The sequence below is a fragment of the Peromyscus leucopus genome, chromosome 3, assembly GCF_004664715.2.
Source record: "Peromyscus leucopus breed LL Stock chromosome 3, UCI_PerLeu_2.1, whole genome shotgun sequence".
In the NCBI taxonomy this organism is placed as follows: domain Eukaryota; kingdom Metazoa; phylum Chordata; class Mammalia; order Rodentia; family Cricetidae; genus Peromyscus; species Peromyscus leucopus.
In genome coordinates, this window is record NC_051065.1 from 33,484,898 (window position 1) to 33,506,292 (window position 21,395).

At 38.7% G+C, this 21,395-nt stretch overlaps 1 protein-coding gene across 4 annotated transcripts in view; it reads left to right on the forward strand.

Annotated features, from left to right (window-relative positions):
* Positions 1–21,395, forward strand: part of Cacna2d1 (calcium voltage-gated channel auxiliary subunit alpha2delta 1) — a 432,593-nt gene that overhangs the window by 383,823 nt on the left and 27,375 nt on the right. For 2 of the 4 annotated variants that reach the window (XM_028862005.2, XM_037203555.1), the window contains 4 exons: positions 1,550–1,611; positions 8,489–8,565; positions 9,735–9,755; positions 10,416–10,476. In XM_028862005.2, the coding sequence (XP_028717838.1) occupies positions 1,550–1,611; positions 8,489–8,565; positions 9,735–9,755; positions 10,416–10,476 (221 nt within the window). The remainder of the gene's footprint in view (positions 1–1,549; positions 1,612–8,488; positions 8,566–9,734; positions 9,756–10,415; positions 10,477–21,395) is intronic. The other 2 variants (XM_037203556.1, XM_028862012.2) reach the window with 1 other exon arrangement.

Here is a 21,395-nt window from a genome sequence, read left to right on the forward strand (position 1 = left end):
GGTATTAAATTTTTCATTGTCATTGAAATATCGCTCCAGTTGCTTCTCTTTAGCCATGGTCTTGACTCTTTGCTCCCTAAAGCAAGGATGTAAAGTATTTAACAGTTCTGCCAACTCCTCGTGTTGTTCCGGGAATTCTGACCTTCACATTCTTTGTGCGGCTCTCCACTCATTTTCACATTGCTAATTGCCCTCTTCCAAGTCACTGTCGATTCAGTCTTCAAGCAGTGTTCACTTCCCCTCACATCTGGATCTACCACCTTTCTATCTTTCATTAGATAACAAACAGGCTTCTGAGGATTATAATAAAATAATAAAATATAATAAACACAATAAGATCAAACAAAAACAGATTTTTAAGATGATATCATTAAGAACATTAGATCTGTGTTTACTTTATGTGAAGTTTGGCAGGAATATTTAAGTTATGATAATAACTTTTAAATGAAAATGTTTTAATTTAGTTTTCCTCAGAGTATCCGAAGCCCTCAGACAGAAGTCAGGGAATGGCGAAGCCTATTATTTCTTGTGAGAAATCATTTGGCTTTTCTTTGCACCATTTTTCACACTCATGAAATGGAGAAATTGAATATTAACACGTATCAACACTGGGTGGCAGGTCATTTTATTTCCAAGCATGTGAACTATTTTCTACAGAGCATCTCCTCACATAGGCTTTACTGAATATTTTTCACAACACCTGCTTCAAAATAATTTGTAGAGATTTTTCATAGTCATCTCTATCAGGCAAATATTCAGAGTAAGAAACTAAAAGCTACCTGTGTGCAATTAATATACTTAGTATAAGAAAGAATGAGTCTGCATTTACTGTTATTCTCGACACAGGAGATATTGTACATCCATGAACTATTTATTTAATTTTTCACTTTGCCCAGTGAATATACGTTTTTTTCTAACCTTCAATGATGGAGTAATTGTCTACTTATAACAACATGATAGTTCCATTAAAAAGATCTGAGAGATGATAATTGTATTTCTAGATGTAGAAATGCCAATGTATTTTCCTCCTCATATCAACTATCATTCTTAAGCTGTACTATGGCTGATATCTGAGCCTTATCTAATATTCTATAGTCCCATGTCATTAAATTTTGCTTAGCAGGGTGGTGGTGGTGCACACTTTTAATACCAACACTTGGGAAGTGAGTTCAAGGCTAGCCTAGTCTACAAAGCAAGTTCTAGGAGAGCTAGAACTGTTGCACAGAGAAATTGTCTCAAAAGAAAAATTTTTAAATTTGTTTTAATTAAATATTTCAGAGTTTTGAAGAAAGTACTCTGTTACCAAATGCTAAGCTTTTATGCTTATAAACCCCTAACCTGTATCATTTGAATATTTGATTCTGTTCCAAACTTTTATTTGACAAGCATGCACATCAAAATTTTTAAAATGTGTAATAGAAATATATTTGCTTATGAAAAAGGATGTTGAATGACCATAGAATTTCCAGGTGGACATTATGTTCTTACTCTTTCTATAAATGCATATGGGCGGGGGGGTTGTAATGATCATGTTTAACTTTCTTTCTAGAGATATATTGACAAAGGAAATCGAACATACACATGGACACCTGTCAATGGCACAGATTACAGGTACTTAACTGTATTAATAATTGTCTTGTGTAAAATTGACTGTTAATTCAATGGACTTTTTTTCTTAAAAAGTAGCCAATTTTCAGTCAACTAGTATGAAATCTTAATTTTAGTTAGCTATTTTTAGTGGAAGTTTCAGCACAAAAATTACTCCCTCCAGCACAAAAATGAATTAGAGTCTGGTTTTCAGAATGCAAAAGGTGGAAAGTAGCTATCAATATAATACTTAGAATGATAACATTATTAATGATAATAGTAATAAAGATTGATGTATACCCATAATAATTTATAGTTCTGACTTCTATTGATTTTCTCTTTTGTTTCCATTTAGTCTAGTTTTTTTTCATTAATGTTGTGGCTTAGTTTACAAACTATAGTGTGCTTTTTTTCGTCATTATGTGTGATATAAAATAACTTTAGGCCCACTGAACAGTTCAGTGATATCTGGATCCCTCCTGTTTTCTGTACATTGGAGCCTAGAAAGCCCAATCCTCAGTAATCTATTGGATGATCCCTCCTTTCTTCAAATTCAGTCACAACTATTCTGCTCCTCCTCTCCCTCACTTTCTTTGGTTTTTCAAGGCAGGGTTTCTCTGTGTAGCCCCAACTGTCTTGGAACTCACTTTATAGGTCAGGTTGGCCTCAAACCCAGAGATCTGCCTGCCTCTGCCTCCTGATTGCTAGGATTAACTGTGCGCACCACCACACCCAGCTATTCTGCTCTCTTGCCTTAAATCTTCTCAGAGCTTTCTGCTTTCTCTTGGGTCTGTGTCCCACATCATTGGAGTAGTAAAATGTTTCTTCTTGCTACTCATTATCTCTTCTTGGAAATTCCAACTTTTGAATTTCATATCATCAAAGCACACCTACCATCCAGTCTTCCTTCACTTTAATAATCTCTCCTCATTCCTCCAAAACAGACTTATTTTCACTCTCCTACATCCACAGAGATCACACTCTGTGGTCATTATTTAAGACATATCTATATGGGTAAAGTATAACAGGATATATTTACTAAAATACTTCTAAAAATGAGCTAAGAACAACAGGTCAATTGTCATTATATTACACAGACTTAGAGTTAGTCTGTCAAGTTGTTTTCTAAAAGCTTAGCCTCAGTTTCTATACATTTTTGTTGTTGTTGTCGTTGTTCACTAATAAAGAGCCGTTGGCTAACAGGCAAGGTCCATAGCCCACACTTATGTAGTATTAAGCGAGATGACTCTCCATTTCTCCATCTCCCCTTCGCTAAGGGGCTCATCACAACCTACTAGTCACAGACTTCAGAGTCATCTTTTGCAACTTGTACATTTATCTACCAAGGCTTTTTATTCTCCAAGTCATTTCCAACACCACGCTTCACCAGACACAACTGCAGTGAAGTGTTGATGACCTAGCATGTCAGATAACCTCAGGCAGCCTTTATGAGCCTTGGAGATCTCAACAACACAACCAATTTAGGATGTTTATGTATGTCTTTTCATGACTTCTGTTTTCTCCTCAATAATTTCCCTGAGCATTTTCTCTCGGGTGAGATTTTATTTTCTTCTGTTCTGTTAAAAAATGCTGTGGTCAGGGAAAACTCTCAACCAAAGTACACAACGGCTTAAATGTATGCCTCTATCTTTTTTTCCTTACTTTCAATCTCAAAATAGAAAAAGATCATACTTGAGTTTAATTGTCCAATACAGCTCCACTCAAATCCCCTAATAATTTGGCATCTCATTCAATATAACACATAAGTTCTCTAACCCTTCTGTTCTCCTTCAACACTAGCTTTCTGAATTTACTGTTCAAATACTCCATTGAACAGCCTCTGGTTAAGCCTTGCTTCTCCTCAAAGACACTACTAGCATTGTGCTTCGAGGTCTTTGTTCCTGGCCACTTTAAATTAAGACTGCTTCCCAAGACTGAGCCTCTCATTTATTCCTCAGCTACATGATGCCTTTCCTTACTCTTCAGAAGGACATTTTCATATTTATTTTAAATACTGTGTTACTACCCCTTACCTCACCCAAAACTCATTGGGGTTTACACACTAACATGTGTACTCGAGGCTTACAGAAAGACATTTAATTCTGACAACCATTTCCTTAAGTTCTAAGAGGGCAGAGAGGTGCTACTTCGTTTATCTCTGAATCCCATGCTCATATCACAGAGGCACATAGTAGGTATTTCCTAAATGAATATGAAATTGAAGAGTCTCAATGTGAAGAAATAATTTTTAACTGTATACACTTGAAATCTGTTTCATCTTACCAAATTCAGAAAATTATAGCCCAAATTTTGTCATAATTTTCTCATGTGGCTTTTGACTATGCATTTATAACCAATCAATAGGAATCCTAATTAATTTGTTGTGACAAACTCAGACTCAACCATATCTTTTCATTGTTGCTGATGTTGTATTTCTTTTGCAACTCCTCAGTTCATAAACATCATACACATAATCTCTTAGGGGAGCCTTGGGTGCCAGAGACATCTGAAAGCTCTGATGTTGTTGTCAATCTGAATGGCCTCCTGTTGTTCTTGGGATGAAAATAGAATGCAGAAGAAGAAAATATAGCGCTAATGTCTTGAGATATTGCATCCAAGTCTTTTTCTGTTTATCTTAGTTACATTTTAGGTCACTGAAAAATGCCAGAATTACTGTTTTTATGATTTTACTCATTTCTATATACTGAGTAGATTCTAATATCTAACTTTCTTCTAGGTATCTCTTTATGTTTGCATAATGTTCATGAACAATTACAAGTAATGGTTTTCCTCATATATTTTGATTATTAGTGTCTTTCAGTTTTTGAATAAACTTAAAATACTCCATGAAGGTACAGGACACTGGGAAGCTCTGTCTCTTAAGAAACAGTGTCATTATAAAACAAAGTATTGCTGACTGATGGTGGTGCACACCTTTAATCCCAGCACTCGGGAGGCAAAAGCAGGCACTTCTCTGTGAGTTCAAGGCCAGCCTGGTCTATAGAGCTAGTTCCAGGATAGCCAAGGCTACAAAGAGAAACCTGTCTTTAAAAAGAATCTAATAAGTAAAAATACAACAAAGTATTGGTTGCATTGTATGAGAATATGGTTCCTACCTTTGTTGTTCAGATAAGCAAAGTGTAGAAACTACCTTTTTGACCATGATGGATGAGTCAGCTATGAAAGTTGCTTTTACTTCAGTTACAAGGCTACCTTTGTAGTGATCTTAACTTTGGGGTCTTGTTATTGTTTTTAATTCCTTAAGGAGGTTTTAATTGCATTCACCACTCCCCAGCTCCTCCCAGATCTATCCCTGCCTCTCTAACCACCCAAATATGTGTTTTTTTCAAAAACATAATTCCATCAAGTCCAATGTCTGCTGCCTGCATATTCTTGGATGTATGATCTTCCACTGAAGTGTGTTAGTATTCTAGAGTCTACACTCTTAGAAAACTTACCTTCCTTTTCCCGGCAATTAATCTCTAGTAACTCATATCTAGGCCTGGGTTTTTGTGCTCCCCTCCCTTCTCCATGCTAGGATTTGGTCTGGGCTGAGTTTGCACAGGTCTTGTGCATGCTCTGTAACAACTCTAAGTTCGTATGTGCAGCTGTACCTAGAAAACACTCTTTTCTTGCAGTCATCCACCACCCCTCGCTCTTACTATCTGCTCCTCTCCAATGACCTCTGGGCCTTAAGATACAATATAGATGTCCTATTTATAGCTGAGCCTTCTGGTCTTTCATTCTCTACATCTAAGTCAGTTGTGGGTCTCTGTGCTAATCACTATCTAATGCAAACAGAGGCTTCTCTGATTAGGGTTGAGAGATGGATTAAACTATAGGTATAATGATAAGTCATTAGTAGTTGGCTTAATGTTTTATGCATTTAACATAGTAAGTTCTCCTCTGGGGCCTATGATCGCCTCTGGTGCCAGGTATGGGTTTCATCTTGTGGAGCTAGCCTTATACCCAATAAGAAAGTGGTTCCAGGTTGCTCATGTCACCATTACGTAAATGAGCCTAGCTTGCTCAGCCAATCATTTCTGTAGCTTGCAATGTTGACAAGTAGATAATGACTGTGTCATTGTCTCACAAATGGCCTCTTCACTCAGACTCTTTCCTCTACACCCAGGAGCAATGCATAGTATGAGTTCTTCCTCAAGTTCACTGTCACTCTTTGCTTACAGAATATTACAGTACAACTATTATGGGTGATTTCAACACCACCCATTTCCACCCCAGCCTATCTGCTGCCATTTACTGCTTCTGTCACCACGCTGCCCTGAAGAAGACATGGCTTCCTTACATTGCATGCTTTCCTCACCTAGTCCATCCCAAGTCTCTACCTTGGATCTCAGTTACATGCATGTCCTAATGTCTAGGCAGATAAATTCACAAATAACTAACAAGTATCATATTATGCCTGAAAATATACAATTTGATTAAATGAATGCTATACCAATTTCAAACACAGGTGATTTCTGTTTTCTTAAACTTTGATCCAACTTAGGTAACACATTTTAAAATGTCAATAATGACTTCGTTTACTGGAATGGATTATTTTCTAAAGAGATCGACATTGATGGATATAAATGATTTTAGTTGAAAACTGTTATAGGCCATTTAATTCAGCTAACTAGGTTTATGTGAATCACAAAACTATTACTGTGGCTCTATCATCCATCTAGTGTCACTTGCTTTATTAAACTTTAATCTGAGAGGAAATCAAGAAGCCTTGTTGTATTGGGTTCATATTATGAGATCAAGCAGTCTTTGCATACGAAAGCATCATTGCCTTGGAATGTTGATAAAGATCTTATCTGCAATATGTGGAAGAAAGAACTGTTGGATTGACTTGGAAATAGACATAACTACTTTTCTACAGAATGATTTGTGGCTATGAGTAACAATATCAGTCTCGAAGGCCAACCCATCATATATTTAATGTGCCAATTTTGAAGCTTTCATTGAGAATCCCATGGGTTGCTACACCACTTTTGATGGTGCATAACATGTAACTCAAGCTTATAGAAAGACACTCTAGCAGTCGTATGATTTGGTGTTATCAGTTTTAATTAGAAGTTTCTGATGATGATAAATGCTGATGGAGCAATAAAACCCCCTAATTCCCCTTGAGAGAAATTTGTAGGAGGCAGTTTTCAAATACTCAGTAATTGTGTTCTTTTATTAATGGCAAGTGAATCATGAAAGGTCATCTTGCTTTCAGGATGATTGCATTGCTTATTTTAATTTTAATCCCTGCCTCTCCTTGAAGTTACCTATAAAATGAATGTAGAAATGTTCATTAATTCTGCATAACATTTTATTTTCCTGACCTTTTCCCATAAGCAAAGTCTATGCATTACTTAATGGTGGCAGAAGCTTTGGGAACTGAGGGGGACAAGTACCTACTACTTTTTGCCATTTTTATTGCAAAATTAAATTTTAAAAAGTAAAAACTCATGCTTGAACATTTGTACAGGAGAGTTTAACATTTATATTCATAAGAAGATGAATCTAAAAATTTTATTTTGTTTCATTATATATTGTCTGTCAATAACATGCAATGAAATTACAGTTTGGATTTCTATTCCCGTATCTGGGGATACAGGATGGGGTGGGTAGGGGTGTTGGGAAGACGTAAAGGATCTACAAGTGCTTAACAATATTAAAATTCCTAGAAAGGAACACATTTTCTGGTGTTTTACTAATATTTGGGATAATGTTAAAAAACATATTAACCAAGAATTACCTTGTGTATGGTTTCATAGACCATCTTAGAAATACACCCATTTCTTACATCCAGGACTCACTGGTTTCCTTTTATATTCAAGGCATAGCAAAGGTCATTTTCATTGGTGAATGTGGATAAACTATCATTTCTATGTCTTACATGGGTATATTAGCTAAAGGAAGAAAATAAGTTTACTTCTGACTACTGCCTAATCTGAATTAAAAGCTCTAATATATTCATCAGGTATTCTAAGAATTAGAAATTTAAAAATGTAAAGTTACCTATCTGACAGCTTCTTGTGGGCCATCATTCAAACAAGGTGGGTTACAGGCTTGCCTAACACTCTTTGTGATGAAGACATTCTGAGTTGACCTAAGATTATAGTGGAACTGTACTTTGGTTAGACTACATAAGCCTCAAGACTCTTACACATTATTAACCTCCAGAAATCCTTCCTCTTTAATAATAATGTGCTCGGTCATATGGCATGTCCACAGTCAATCAGTTGTGCAGTAAGTTGTTCAAGTGCATATGAATGAATCAACAATGTCTATAAAGGGTCAGAGTTCATCCACATGGAGACACAGGGATCTTGCCTTAGGACCGGAGTTTTGAAACAGTAGGTATTTAATCCCTCCAAATTGTGAATTTTTGATATCTTTGTGCATTGTGCAGTGGTAGCAATGGTTATTCTTTCATTTTGAGTTTTTAATTAAGTTTTGTTCAAAGCATTCAACATTATTTATAATTAAGAATGTGTATGCAGCTGGTCTGTTATTTACTTTGTTTAAATTTAAAGCCTATTTTCCTTCTTTTTTTTTTTTTTTTTTTTTTTTTTTGTCAAAATCTGGAGTACAGAATGGAACTACCTGGAAATAGAGCAGGGATTCAAGGCACTCCTCCTCAGCTACTTTATGGCTATATTAGGTAGCTTATTACCTCCTTGCCTCTTAATTCCCTGCCCTGTAGAGAGCTGGATGACACTGTTGGGCAAGGTGGAGATCAAGAATTCTATTTGTTGAATGCATTTTCTTGTCAAAGTAACATGTCCTCTCCTTCGCATGAGGAAGATCTCCGGATTTTCCCATGAACTTGATGTCTTTTTTTTTTTTAAGTTATGTTTCATTTTGTTTGTTTGTGTTTATGCTTCTCTTGTTTCTATTGCAGTTTGGCCTTGGTATTGCCAACCTACAGTTTTTACTATATAAAAGCCAAACTAGAAGAGACAATAACTCAGGCCAGATGTAAGTACTGTGAAAGCAACTTCAGGATCTACTTGTTACCTCCTAGTGTCAGATGTTTATACCTAGATTTTGGAATGCCCAAGGCTTATGCATTTTAGTAGGTACTATTATCAGATCTACAGCAATGATTCTAACCCATTCCAAACATGCAAGGAACAAGAAATATTCTACATGGCTAGAATATGAGCAGGTACTCCAGTCTCCCTGGCAGTCCCACCCCCCTTTGCTGCCTTGCTATGTGCTCAGAGAATCATTGCAGTGTGTGTGCTCTGTGCCTGTCGTTTTAAGGGTCTGTGAACTGATGTAAAATGTTTCCCATGCTAATACCAACATGCTCTCTGCTCATGGCGCTGTGCTAGCAAAGCTCTTCCTTTTCTTATCTTTCCTTTTCTTTCTCTCGTCTGTCTTTTTTGCATTTGGCTAGAATAATGGGCTTGGCAGTCATCTTTCTTTTTATAATCCAATTAATGTCTCAGTAACGCAAATAAACTCACTTTTAAGCATCCTTTGTAATGTGGAGTAAATAACATCAATGCCTATTTCAAGTCATTTTTAAGTTTTATTTTGTTTTTGATGGCTAGATTTAGTTAAGCAAAATGACCATCATACTTTTTGCTCACCGCTCAATGGTTATTAGCAACCTAAATTTTTTTTCTGTTAGGATTCAAGAAAAAAAATACATATATATATCTTTTACTAGTTCCATCTTTTCTCTGCCTGTCCTTGCTGTTTGTAGCAGTGCGAGACACTTCTGCACTGTGGAAGTATACATTTGCACTTTCACTCCATGGGTATGATGGTCTTTTACCAGCGCCTTTGCATGTCTAGCTAGTTTCTCTGTGACGGAGGAGGGGTAACTAGTGAGTCTTTGCTCATTGGTCAGTGCTTCTGTTCGGAGCTGGCGTCATTGGTACTGCACCTGCATCAACCACTTTGCAAAAACAGACCCTTGAAATAACCACAGTACAGAGAGGGGAGAGAGTAAAATTGACAGAACAGAACCCTTCAAAATACATGGTTTTTCCCAAACTACAGCTGTACATGAATGGACCTTTGATCTATGCACAATATTTTTATTCACGGTCATTGAATAAAATATTGCTTGTGACCCCTTTACTTTACCCTCTTCTTTTTTGTTTCCCTGCTTTCTCTTTCTGATGGATTTACAGCAAAAAAGGGAAAAATGAAGGGCAAGTATTTTCTTGTTGCTCACTTTCTTTCTGTTTAGTCCACAGCATTTTCGCTAGTATTTCCATTCCTCCTGGGTATTGCCCTCTGTGCTTCACATTGCTAGAACTGCCTCCATGACTACCCGAGAGCTGGCAGCAGACCAGGGCGGGTGTGCCTGGGTTTGCTCACGCAACCTGTCATGCTCAAGTTGGTTTTATTTTTTTGTAGACTTAATATCATGTTTCTTTTTTCATCTTTCCACCTACTAATTCATACCTAATATAAAGATTCGTATTACCTCACCAAATGCATGACTGAGTTCACTCAAAACATTTTATCATAATGTTGATAAATTTCTTCATTGATATTTTAAATAAAACACTTGCTGTAATATATGTATTAATATCTTAAGATATGTAAGTATATTAGATGAGGAATATAAATAGCATTTTATATGTAATTATTGCTATAACTGTCTAGTGAAGCTTACCCAGATTATGATCTTATTATATTGGGAAGCATTGAGAATCTTGACAGTTAATTTGTTTCAAGTTTAAGATGTAAACAGTCTGTTTAAATTTTTCTTACTAGGTGCTCTTTACAATGTCATCATGTTGCCCTAGACCCTTGAAGCATATGCTCTATATTGTTTATCTAATCTTATATCATTAAATTTTCAGATTCAGAAACCCTGAAGCCAGACAATTTTGAAGAATCTGGCTATACCTTCATAGCGCCAAGGTTGGTTTTGTTGTTCTGATTTCTTCTGTAATAACTCATATTGTTGGCTAAGTCCTTCAAAAACTCTTTAATTGGGGTCAAGGTTACCCTAGGCTCATTCTGTGTACAATTGTGGAACCAAAGGGACAGTGACTTTTAAGCTTCCAATAGCCTCTCTCTATATTCATTCAGATAACTGCTGTTTGTTTTAATACTGGGGGGGGCAATTGCTATAGATGGAGCAGTGTGCGAACTCAGGTGCATAATGGCAGGTAGGACAGAGGGGCTTTGGTCTTCTGGAGCAAACAATGCATCCAATAATGGAGAACTGTCTACTGGAGGTTGTATAGCATACACATATAAGCACAAAGGTACTCCACATATGCATATAATTATCTTGGGAGCATATGTACAGATATATACATATGTGTAAGCCCACACACCTAAGTATGGAATGTTTTCAGCTCAAATTTTTATATACTTAACACAGATTTCTAGATGGTAGGTTTTTATTAAAGGATAATTTTTTATTATATTTCGATATAGAAAACTCAGCAGTGTACATGTAACATGCTACCTAGTTTGGTTATAAGTCTTTGGCTTTTGCTTTTTTGAGGTTGACAGTGCCACCCACTGATTTTGGACCCAGGGCATTATCTCCCCAGATTGGTTTATCTGCCATTGTTCTTGGTCCTGATTGCTTTCACTAGCTTAGCCGGAGCACGTTTGTCTTCTGAGGTCACCTGTGAGAGGCAATGGTGCTGCGCGTCTTCCTGTGGACCAGCTGCCCAGCCTGACCTTGATGCTGCACTAGGGGACCCTTATCTATATCATGTAACACGGCAGGCAGCTTTATAAGGTTTGCAAAACGTGCAACTAATGCCAGCTGAGATTGTTTGTGCTCCACAAAGTCGTGATGACATTGACCTTGATCAAAGAACAGGTGGTCTCTCGAGGGCGTTCCCTTTGCCAGCAGCTTTCCTCTCAGTGCGAATCCACAGCCTGTTTCTTCTGCCACTCGGTCTCTGGCCTGTGTGTGGGCAACCTTAAGCAGCTGGCAAGCTGACCGTCTAAGGCCTTGGTGAACTTCATGGGGTTCTTGGAACTGCTTATACAAGATAGGCCTTTGGAGTGGCAGTTTATTGTGTTAAGGCCATTGACAAAGTGGATGAGGTCTCTTTGGCATTGGATGTCCAATGTCTTTTTCTCAAACAGAGGATTCACCACCGTGCTTCTTCATGACAGTAGGGGTCAAAAGCACCTTTCTCCTCTTGGTTTGTTTTCATTTTGGTGTTTTGTCTAGCTATGGGGAGGAAAATACATTGCCTCACAGTGTGTGTGTGTGTGTGTGTGTGTGTGTGTGTGTGTGTGTGTGTGTGTGTGTGATGTATGTAGTAACATTACCTCATGTAATTTGTGTGTCATGTATGTGTGTGTTTGTATGTGGGTATGGAAGTCTGTGTACCCATAGAGCCAAAGATCTTTCCCTGCTATTATTGCTCTCCACCTTGTTCCCCAGAGGTAGGGTATCTCATTGATTCTGAAGCTTGCAAATTCAGCTAGACTGGCTAACTAGCAAGCTCCTAGCATCTGTCGATTACCTCCTTCCAACTCTGAGAGTCCAAGTGTGCTTAGTGATTGATGCCCAACCTTATCCCATAATTTTCATATGAACATATCTTACTAATCAAGTTTATTTCTCTCATGTAATCACTATCCGCAATGCATATCTTTATTCAACCTCTATTTGACTACTTGAAACTAGTTAATTCTTTTCTTTATTTTTTCCTTATTTTGGGGCCCCATCTTTAGTAGGCAGTATACAGTATCAAAATAAATATACTTCCTATTAATTCAGGCTAAATTGTTCAAGAAAATAGAAATAGAAGATTCCATTATTATGTTTTCAGTTGCATTTTGTCCAGAAATTTTTTGAAGAACCTAAAAAGGGTTCCTAAAGTTGTTCAGAGTTAATCTTTTATTTTGCATATGAAAATTGCTAAATTCTGCCTCTATTTGAAAATTGGTAGTATTTGTAACATTTTGAAAAAGCCACATTAAGAAAGCTGGTGGTTGGCTTTGGGAGTCCCTCCCTCACTGTGCTGTGGAGGGAATCATCTCCTCCACCCTTTTTGCCATCTCTCCCATGATGTTACACAGTTTTGATTTTCTCAGCCCTGCCCAATGCAGGATTCTTTCATGAACTTCATTTCTTCTACCACAGAGAAGTTGCTGGGAACTGAGCCTACCTGAGCTCTTTCCTTATGTGAGTCCATCTTCAGGCCACGAGCCATGCATCAATTCTTGCCTACAAGTTGGAGTGATGTCTCCCAAATCTAACATGACAGTCCTAACTGCTAGAAACAACAAATGCAAGTGGCCTGTTGACATTGCAATAGAGAACCAAACAGATGTCTTTCCAGACTTTGTCCACCCTCATATTTCCACATAAGACATTCATGTGTCATGAAAGCCTAACAGGAATGTTTCTTCAATGTGCTTCCAATTCAGTGTCTTGTAAATATTTGTCCCACTTGGAAAGCTCTTCTTGTGTTGCTTTTCTGAAGAAAATAGTATTTTTTCAGTGTACAATCTTGAGCCATGGCAGTTGTCCTGACCTGCTCCCATTTGTTGATGTCTTACTACTAATTGATCCCCAAGTCTTTTCAGGTCTATCTTAGGACCCATGCATATTTCTGTCATTCTCTAGCTATTTGGCCCCAGTGCAGGCCAAGGCCTGTTTGTGCTTATAGCTGCATCTGAGAGGGTCTCACTTTCCCCCATTTGCTCCTGCTTTCCAATCCTGTTTCTATTCTGTGACTAGAAGAGTTAGTAAACTGAAGGCATCTTTCTCAATGGCTACTTACTAACTAGTGACTCTGCATTATATAGTGGTAATCTGGGTTGTATTCCACAGCTTTCAAGTGCTCTGTCTCCAGGGTTCAGAGTTCTATTGTGGTTCCCTTTACTGGGAACTAGGAGCTTACAGACTGGCTGCCTATTCATTGAAGTAGAGAAAGTCTCATTTTCTCATGTAGTGTTTCTGGTAGCTATACTATCTGTTCTGGTTTGGTTTCTGTTGCTGACTTAAAACACTCTGCCCAAAAGCAATTTAGGAGAGGAATGGGTTTATTTAGATTACAATTCCAAGTACAGTCTGTTATTGAGGGAAGAATGGGCAGGAATTCAAGCTGGAACATGAGAGAGAAATCATGGAAGAACACTGGTGGCTAGCTCACAAGAGCTTGCCTATCTACCTTTTTTATACAGCACAAGACCATTTGCCCAGGGAATGGTCCCACCCACAGTGGGATGAACCTTCGTGCATCGGTTAACCATCAAAACAGAAATCCATAGACATGCCCACAGGCCAAACTGATCTATGCAATCCCTCAACTGAGATTCCCTTCTTAAGGGACTCTATCTGTGTCAAGTTGACATTTGATGCTCACTGGGACACAGTCTGTGGAATACTACAGCAGTAGATGTGACTAGTTCAGCAGTAGATGTGATGACTAGTTCAGCAGTAGATGTGACTAGTTCAGCAGTAGATGTGACTTGTTCAGCAGCAGATGTGACTAGTTCCGCAGTAGATGTGACTAGTTCAGCAGTAGATGTGACTAGTTCAGCAGCAGATGTGACTAGTTCCGCAGTAGATGTGACTAGTTCCGCAGTAGATGTGACTAGTTCAGCAGTAGATGTGACTAGTTCAGCAGTAGATGTGACTAGTTCAGCAGCAGATGTGACTAGTTCCGCAGTAGATGTGACTAGTTCCACAGTAGTAGATGTGACTCATCCTAGCACAGACCTCATGGGCCTCAGAGTCTGAGTCACTTGCTATATTGCCCTATTTTAAAAGGTTCCCCATGCCTAGTCTTTCTTCCACTCATTCTCTTTTGCATTTTTCACTATGTATACACAAACCCCATTAAATCCTAAACCTCAACATCAGCTTGGGAAATTCCAGCCATCACTCTATCATGTGTCCTCCTGATATCTTCATGCAATTTTTCATTTCTCTTACCAAAGATTTAGTCACTTTTCATTTATTCAGTTTACTTCACAGAACCACTATGTGTCCATTTGAATTACTCTTTGACGTTCAGTATTGAATCCCTTGTGCTGTACACTGTAAGATGAGTAAATACTTGGTAACTAGAGAATCTAAGAATATATGAGTATCATTTTTAAAAACCATAATAACTGTGTTCATGTATGTGTGCACATATATTTGTGCCTGCAGAGACTAGGAGTCAGCCATGGAGAATGTTGCTCCTTGAAAGCCATCCACCTTGGTTTTTTAAGGCAGAGACTCACATTGGTTTGGAACTTAGTCAATAGGCTAGGCTCTTTGACCAGTAAGCCTCGAGAATCCACCAATCTCCTCTCCATGTCGTCATTCTTTATGTGGTTCTGGAAAGCTAACTCAGATCTTCATGCCTTCATTATCTACTATCCTAGTTTGCTTTCTGTTGTTCTGATAAAACACCATGCCCAAAAGCAACTTGGAGAAAGAAGGAGTTATTTTGATTGTGCTTCCATATCATAGTCTGTCTTTAAAGGAAGTCAGAACAAGAGCTCAAGAAGGACCCTAAAGGCAGGAACTGAAACAGAGGTCATGGAGGAGTGCTACTTACTTGCTTGCTGTGACTGCTCAGCTTGCTTTTTTAGATAACCCAAGTGTCAGGGACAAGGATAGAATCTCTAGTTAGTGGAAAAATACAGACCCCCCATAAGACAGGGAACTAGATTATCTTACAGTAAGGTTGTCTAGCAACAGGACATTGAGTCAGAGCCCTTGACCCTCTCTCCCTGTAAACATCCTATACAAACATCCTGTTAGCTTGCCCCACCTTATGTAGATGACAGCTTCTTGCTCCCCCCACCCTGCAGGAACTATATAAACCCTCCTGGAGAGAAATAAAGTTACACCTTGATCAGAATCTAGACTTGGTGTATTTCCTTGTATCTCCTGTCTATCATTCTGTCCTTAGGGTGGTCTAGAACTACATTGTAGCCCTGCAGGCAGGGCACCCAAGCACCTGCCCAGGAGTGGGACTACCCACAGTGGGCAGGGCCCTCCCATATTAATTATTAATAACAAAAATGCACCACAGAAATGCCCAGACCATCTGATTGAGATGAGTCTTCAACTAATGTTTCCTCTTCCCAAGTGATTCTAATTTGTGTTAAGTTGACAAAAACTAACTAGCATAATTTAACCCTTGTCACCTTGACACAAATGCATGATTATTAAACTATAACCTTCCCTTTATTTTTATCCCCAAGTCTCATGATAACATAACAATATAAAAAAATAGTATAACTTTAAAAGTTACACTGTCGTTAAATTTTTCAGCAAGTCCATGATCTCTATAAAACTCCAAAATCTCCTAACTGTGGGCCTTTATAAAATCAAAACCCAAATTATATACTTTCTTATTCTAAAAGAGAAGATTCTAGGCACAATTAAAAATAAATGAAAGCAAAGGCAATATCTAGAAGTGCAAATCAAACCCTGTAGTTCAATGTTCATCATCTTGGACTCACTTAAAGATCGTCTGGGATCCAAAGGACTTGGGCAGCCCCACTTCTCTGGCTCTACCATCCACAGCACATGCATCTTATCTGGTAGGCTCAGGCCAGCTCCACTCCACACCTTCCAGTGTCCTTGGTGGTCATTCTATGATCATGACATTTCCAATATACTATATTCTTTGCTGTAACTATGGTTAAGCCTTCATCAGTGGTCTTCCCTGAAATCTGCAGGAAATCCAACCCTATCACATGGTGTCAAGGCTCAGCTTTTTTCCATGATCCTTCCAGATTTAGGATTTTTACTTCAACTGAGGCTCCAACTTCACCAATGGCCTTTCCTGGTCTCTCTTCAGGGAGACTCTAACCCTGACACATAGGGCCAAGCCTCAGCTTATCTCCATGACCCCTTTGTGCCTGCATATGGGAGACTCATATCAATTGCCAACTTTATTTGCCAGCTTGAGCTATGGCCTTGCCCTGGTGCACCATAGCATCTGCATACTGCCCCTAAGGAAATATTTCTTGGAAAAATTTGCCTCAGTGATGCTAGTCTCTTATTAACAACAGATAATTCTCCATTCTTAACATCAACTGTCCCCCAGTTTCACTTCTGGGGATTTTTTTTTTTTTTTAAGATTTATTTTTACTTATGTAAATGAATGTTTTTCCTACATGTAGTTATGTGCACTGTGTGCATGCCTGGTGTCCTGAAAGGCCAGAAGAGGGTGCTGGATCCCCTGGAATTAGAGTTACAGATGGTTATAATCTGTTGTGTGGGTGCTGGTAGCTGAATCCAGGTCCTATACAAGTCACTTCTATTGCTATGACACATGACCAACCCAGCAAACTCTTAGAAAGAAAGCATTTAAATGGGGTTTTTCTCACCATTTCAGGGGCTCAGTCCATTATCAACATGGCAGGGGACATGGTGACATGCATGGCACTAGAGCAGGAGCGGAGAGTGACATTCCGATCTGTAGGCAGCTTGAGAATGGACCTTGCAACAGTCAGATATGGGTGGCAGGGGGAGACGCCCTGGGTCTGGTGTGTCAGACCTTTTTTTAAACCTCTCAGGCCACGCCCAGTGACATACTTCCTCCAACAAAGCTACAGCCTGTAGCATGAATATTAAAAGTTCTTATTAATAAAATCAAACCTGAGGCGAGTTATTGGGGTCCATGCTGGTAGATCAGAGAGACAGAACAAGCCACAGCTATCTCACCTCGCCGGATCCTCAGCTGGTCTTGTCTCCTCAGACTGGAGGCCTCTGAGTCCTCATCCGGAATGGGTCTCAGCTGAATTACTGCTCAAAAGCCTGAATGCTTAACCAGTCAAAATCTTCTAGTTTCTGGTCCTCACACCTTATATATCTTTCTGCTTTCTACCACCACTCCCTGGGATTAAAGGCTGGCTTTCTGGGATTAAAGGCGTGTGTCACCATGCTTGGCTATTTCCAATGTGGCCTTGAACTCACAGAGATCCAGAGGGATTTCTATCTCTGGAATGCTAGGATTAAAGGTGTGAGTGCCACCATTTTCTAGCCTTTGTATCTAGTGGCTGTCTGTTCTCTGACCCCAGATAAATTTATTAGAGTACACAATATTTTGGGGAACACAATACTACCACAACAGCCATTTCAACAAGGCAAGGCCATACTGCCTAATCCTCCTCAAACAATGCCACTCTCTGGTGACTAGGATTTCAAATATATAAGCCTACTGGAGGCGTTCTTTATTCAAACCACCACTTTCTCTTAAACATTGGGCCATCTCTTAAGCCCCCTTTCATAGGTTCTGTGTGTGTGTGTGTGTGTGTGTGTGTGTGTGTGTGTTGTTGTTGTTTGTTTGTTTTAGAAAGGTTCTTTCTGTGTAGCCCTGGCTATCTGGGAACTCACTATGCAAACCAAGCAGGCCTGAACACCCTTCTGACCACACCCACCCACCCCTCCTTACCCCACCCCACTCCTAGCCCCTCCACATGGAGAGAGTAAAGTCCTGCACCACCTTATGACCTGTTTTGCCTTGTTCTGTTACTATCCCTGGGAGACCTGCTCTTTTCTGAAGGGAAACAGAAGAGGAGCGGATCTGGGGGAGAAGAGGAATAGGAAGGAGGAGAGGGAAGATTGGAGGGAGGGAAAAACTGCAGCTGGGATGGAATTTGTGAGAGAATAATAAATTTTTTAAAAGTCCTGCCTAGTTATGATTATTTTTTTCATAATATTTTTATTGACTATTTGGGAATTTCACATCATGAACTGTGAGCACACTCACCAGTCCTTCCAGGTCCATCCCTCCACCCTTGGGACACACCCCCCACCTCAAATAAAAGGGAAGAAGAGGAGGAGGAAGAAGAAAGAAGATAATAAGTCCAATTTGTGTTGCCCATATACTCACTGGAACATAGTCAAAAACCTCCCCGTGGCCAGCCCCTTAAAGAAGACTGAGTCCTTCTCTTCCCGCACCCACACCAGAATCCATCAGATTCTTAACCATTAGACTCAGTGTTTGGCAAGGCACACAGTCATGGCATGTTTGAATCTGGCACAATATGCTGTGTGGTTTTCAGTTGTCACTATACATTCTTATTGTCCAACAACTGGCTCCACCAGCAACCCATTCATTGTTTCTCAGCAATGTATTGTTTAAATTATCTCCTTTGTTTCTATTCTCATTCAGTGTCCACACTATCACACAATACCTTTTGTCATTATTATACAACAAAAAGGTAGATGATAACTTTAGATTAATTCATAAATGAGCCATACCCAGGGAGAGGGGTGTCTAATGGATTGGTCCAAACAACAGAACCTTTCTGTGTGCTGATACAAGGCAAAACTGCTCTCAATTTAGAGTTCAGTGGCAGTAAGCGGTGGCAGGCAAGGTTCACCTAGAAAAGGGAGCATTAAGGAGAAACCAGGGTTCTCTGGCATTCCTGGCCATAGCAGGACGGAACAAAGGACATTTCCAACTACTGGCCCAGGAGAAGAGTTAGAACTGTTCACTTTCAGAATCTCTCTCATCCATTTTTGTCTCCTGTTAGAAAGGGCACAGATTAGTCATCTAAAGACACACTTGCTCAGGGTTAACCTATTGCTAGTCAGAAGCCTCTGGGGAGACCCTGACATCTTTGAATCTCAGTTTTCTACACTTTAACGTTTTAAATGCCTTTATTTTAGGATTTTTCAATTAAAACAACAAAATTGAGTCAGAAATGTTTTTAGATAATAAAATGGTAGTCCAGATATGGTTTGGATAATAATTTGTGGTATTTTTTTTTTATCTAGTTCCTTTAAAATCTTGCTTTTGGCTTCTAGCTTGTGAGATCATAACTCCAATTCAATATAGAGGTCTTTAGACTTCAGGGCTACCTTTACTTCTGAAACAGCAAAGCCTTGTGGGCAAGTCAGACTTAGCTTTCTTAGCAGTCCAATGCATTTGCATTTGGAAACTTTCTAAACTTTGCCTCTAAACTAAGTTTTCCATAGCAAGATTATTATATCTAAAATATGAAGCATAATTTTTAAAACTTTTTAAGTTGGCCTCAAGAAAAATGATTATAGATTTGTTTTTCTTTTTCAGCTAAAAAAGTGTTTATAAAGCAAACCTTTTTCACTTCTGCTCCGTTGCTAAGGGCTCTGTGTTTAGGTGATTGCTTTTCCTCTTGAGAAGTTTCCCACTTATTCCTTGTCCTGAATGTTGGCTGTTTCCATTGGTTGGATGAGCCTGCTTGATTTACTTATGAGCTTCATGTACATTTGTTGTCTTTATGTGACCTATATTTCTGAATCAGGACTGTAGTTCTCTAAATAAGATTTGCAAAACTTGTTGGTCCCAGAATCCTTTCACAGAATCTGCCCAGTCCAACTATATTCTTAGTGGGAAATAAATGCTCTTTGCTCTCTTTTGCCTCCCTCTACTCATAGTAACAGCAGAAGCAATGCAAGCAGCTGGTCTGTAGAGTAGCAGCAGTAGTTACTGGAAGGTGATTGCAAAGGGCAAGAGCCAGTTTTGTAGCAGGCATTCTTGGACCACCAGGCCCCAAATCATGACACCAAGACTTACTATTAGTTATGAATGCTCGGCCTTAGTTTAGGCTTGCCCCGCTTACTCTTAGAACTTACTTTAATCTGTTTCTCTTCATCTATGCTTTGCCTCAGGGCTTTTTACCTTTCTTTCATTCTGTATGTCCTACTTCCCTGCTTCCTCTGTGCCTGCCTGGCCCCAGGAGTCTCCCTCTCTTTCTCCCTTGTTCTCTCTCTCCAATCTAGATTCCTCCTCTGCCTAGCTATTGGTTGTTCAGCTTTTTATTAGACCAATCAGGTGCCTTGAGGAGGCAAAGTTAAACAAATGCAACACACCTTTACATACTTGAAGTAATATTTCACAACATAAACAAATGTAACACACCTTTACATAGTTAAGTTAAATATTTCACAACATAAATGTAACACCTTTACATAAAGTAATACTCCACAACAAATTTTGCTTTAAAATATCTTTGATTGAAGCAGTAAAAATTATTAAGTTTCTCGCTGCTCATCTAGAAAAGGAGAGATAGTCTTCCACAATGAAGGAACCAATCCTACCATGTTCTAGAGTAAGCCAGTTCCTCAAAGGAAAGCACTGTGCAACTGAATAAGAAGCCTGAGAGGTGCCGCCTTCCCTTTGTTTTCAAAAGTGCTATTTCATTTGAACAAATGATGGACAAACCACACCCACTCGTGGTTAGGCACTCAGCAGAGATTTTCCAGAAATGGATTATGAGCCCTTTCCTTGAAATCACTGTTGCATAGTATATAAGCTTGTAAGCAAAAGTCAGATTCGGAGGAAATTATATCTACTACTATAAGCATGGCAGCATCCTGATACAGATCTGCATTATTTGGTGAGTTTTGTGGTGATATTATTGATTTGAGTTTTATAAATGATGATGCAGAATTTATGCCTAAAATTATATTTTTTAAGTAATCAGTTTATAATATTATAAATTCATCCAAAGTACAAGGTAGAATATTGACTTTTAATATAATAAAATATAAAAGTTTATTGACATTTTAAAATCACATATAATCAAAAATTACTAATAAGTTATAGTTATCAATGGTTACATTATTGGAAAAGACTATTACAGCAATGCTGTCTTGCAGAGTGGGATAGAGGTGGAAGCCTGTTATCGCAGGATGTAGGAAGACAGAAGCAGGTGGATTGCTCAAAGTTGGAGGCCAGCCTCAACTACAGAGCAAATTTCAGGGCCACATAGTAAGACCCATCTCAAAAACACTGAAAATCAAACAAACAAGCCAAGATCCCTTTTTTTCTAACAGTCTATTTCTGAGAACATATTTTCTTAATGGCCCTCAAAATAAGTCAAGAATTTAAGATATTTGTAAATATGTAAAACAT